Source organism: Kryptolebias marmoratus, linkage group LG19 (genome assembly GCF_001649575.2).
Source record: "Kryptolebias marmoratus isolate JLee-2015 linkage group LG19, ASM164957v2, whole genome shotgun sequence".
NCBI lineage: Eukaryota > Metazoa > Chordata > Actinopteri > Cyprinodontiformes > Rivulidae > Kryptolebias > Kryptolebias marmoratus.
Genome location: NC_051448.1, coordinates 381,616 through 384,408, shown reverse-complemented (window position 1 = coordinate 384,408; position 2,793 = coordinate 381,616). Strand labels below are relative to the sequence as shown.

Below are 2,793 nucleotides of genomic sequence, written 5' to 3'. Positions count from 1 at the left end.
AGCTGGTTTGGATCTCTCAGAATGATCTCCTTGGTTGCAGCTGCTCTCGGTTTCCTGAGCTCACGAAGCTGCAGGAGAACCCGCTGACCCAGAGAGGCCAATGAAACCAGTCTGGACCAGTCTGATCTGGTTACAGCGCCTGTAAATCTGACGGACCTAAAGAAGCAGGACTCCCACCAACAAACCTAAAAGTCAGACAGGTGATCTCAGATGTTTTCTGGTGTTTGCAGGGTTCTCCAGGCCATCCTGGTCCCTCTGGCCCGATCGGACCAGCAGGAGTGAGGGTGAGTACAGGCAAGAACCTCTGGGGTCTTTAAAGATGAGGAACAGGTTTTTAGGACGGATCTGGTGTTTGCAGGGACCTTCAGGGAAGGAAGGACCAACTGGACCCAGAGGACCAGCAGGACCCATGGTGAGTCTTTAAACACTCGTTTAGAACCCGAGCTATAAATCAGAACCTCTAATGGAGCTGATCTTTGGGTTCTCCGTTTCCCTGCAGGGACCTGCAGGATCTCCTGGAATACCGGGAACAGCAGGAAAACCCGGGAATCCCGGAGACTCCGGTCCTCCTGTGAGTGTCACAGCAGCACGGTGCGTTCAGGAACCAACACGGTTCTGATGGGTTTAATGGTTTGGGTTTTTCTGGTTTCAGGGAGCTGTTGGACCCAAAGGAGACAAGGGAGAACGGGTGAGTGAACCTGAACTGTCTCAGTTTTTGTCTTCAGAGGGTTTGTTTGTTTGTTTGTTTGTTTGTTTGTTTGTGTATAAGGTCAACAGATCAGGAGGTTCTTACCCGTCCTGTTCTGGTGCTGGTTGGTCCGGACCTCAGAAACATTTTCCTTTTTAAAACTCCAGACTTTCAGATTATTTTCAAATAATTCTTATAAATTTACCAGATGACCGAAGTTTATATCTCAGCTCCAGAATCTTTAAAAACCAAATAAAACAACAGATTCTATGAAGAAGGAGAGCAAACAAAGAAAAATGTCTTTTTAACTGGATTCAAAGTTTTAATCACAGTATTTCACCCGTTTGTTACCTTTCGAGTAAAAGTTAATGATAGCAGCACTTTATTGTTAGAATGTCAGATTTATTTGGACTAAAAGCTAAAAAGTCTTTTAATGTTTTCTCTTTTTTTTTCTTCGTATTTCTTCGTTCTCTCTGCTCACAGGGCGACTTTGCTCCCCAGAACATGATGCGATCCATCGCCAGACAAGTCTGCTCGCAGCTCGTTAGCGGTGAGTGTTTCTGCCGTTAGCCGCCTGGAGCCCGAGAGTTTCATGTTGTAATTCTCTCTTATTTCAGATCAAATGTCTCGGGTCAACTCGTTAGTGAACCAGATCCCTAACGGCCAGTATCGCAGCAACAACCCCGGCCCCCCAGGGCCTCCAGGACCTCCAGGCAGACAGGGACCCAGCGGAGAACCAGGCCAGGCAGGAAGGAGCGGTTTTCCTGGAAGCACTGGTCCACCGGGCCAGCAGGGAGAGAGAGGTCAGTCTGCTGAACACCTGAAATGGACTGAGACAGATTCTTTTTTGCTGCAGAAGTTAAGACTTGTTCATGTCAATATTATACTTATTTTTTTATGCTGAAGAACAGAGGATGATTCTTTAACACAAAAAGAACTCAGTGGTAGAACCCAAACCTGCAGAATTCTGAGCTCAACTTCTGACTGTGATGCGTTCAGGGCCCGCAGGAGAAAAGGGTGAACGAGGAGTTCCAGGAGTGGGACAGAAAGGATCCAGGGGGCCTCCAGGTACGTCTCTCCTGAGGGAAGGAATCAGAAGTCTTTATTATTTTACTCTGACTGTCCAATCACTGCCTCTGATTCTCCCTCCAGGTCCTCCAGGAGAGAGCAGGACGGGCCCCCCAGGCCCCCCGGGTTCTGCCGGACCTCGCGGTCCACCTGGACGTTCAGGTTACACCGGAGTGCGCGGACCTCCAGGACCTCCTGGGTACTGCGACTCCTCTCAGTGCGTTGGCATTCCTTACAACGGTCAGGGATACATTGGTACGTACGACTCCGGCCTCTGAAGGAGGAGCAGGTTTCTGTGAGGAGGACTGTGGGTCCAGGAGGTGAGCGGTCCGGATCAGAACCGATCTGACCTGATTAATGACAAACCAGGAACAAAAGGACCGGTACCAGCTGCACACACAGCAGGTTCTGCTCATCAGGTGTGTTTCTGTGTAAAACTTGTAATAAATACCTCACTTCTAACAGGACTGATGAGCTAAGGGCTGGTCAGAGCAGAGCTGTCGTCTGAAGATGACTCCAATCTAAAGATTTGATTTAAGGGTCATGAGAATTATATTTCATAAAACTTTTGCACCGTTTTTAGTTTCACCCTAAAATGTTACAATGGTCCTGCAGGAACTGCTACAGCTAGCTGTTGCTGCTGATGTAACAGTTCATAAAATGATGGAGTTTTAAGTCAGCAGCGATCCACTTTGATCATTGTTTAGACTAGCCTTTAGCTCATCTCTGTATGATACTGACTGTTTATAACCTTTACACAGAAGCACACTTCTAAAGAGCTGAACTATCCCTTTAATATAATGTGAGGTTTATTTTGTAAAACAAAAAAGTTTAAAAAAGCACAAGAAAATCAGTTATTTTTAGGAAACATCAGAACGTCGTAGGAACGCAGAGAGCAAGGTTTAATCAGTATGTTACCTGCAGTCATCTCAGTTTGGAGAATCAGGGCGGAGTCGAGCGAACAGCCAATCAGGACAGGAACCAATCAGAACAGGAACCAATCAGAACAGGAACCAATCAGAACAGGAACCAATCAG

General features: G+C 47.0%; 1 protein-coding gene across 1 annotated transcript in view; it reads left to right on the top strand.

The window, feature by feature from the left end:
* Window positions 1-2,793, top strand: part of col12a1b (collagen, type XII, alpha 1b) — a 75,170-nt gene that overhangs the window by 68,160 nt on the left and 4,217 nt on the right. The window contains 8 exon segments of the mRNA XM_037981692.1: window positions 231-284; window positions 359-412; window positions 500-571; window positions 653-688; window positions 1,172-1,238; window positions 1,306-1,491; window positions 1,688-1,756; window positions 1,841-2,011. Of these exon segments, the coding sequence (XP_037837620.1) occupies window positions 231-284; window positions 359-412; window positions 500-571; window positions 653-688; window positions 1,172-1,238; window positions 1,306-1,491; window positions 1,688-1,756; window positions 1,841-2,011 (709 nt within the window).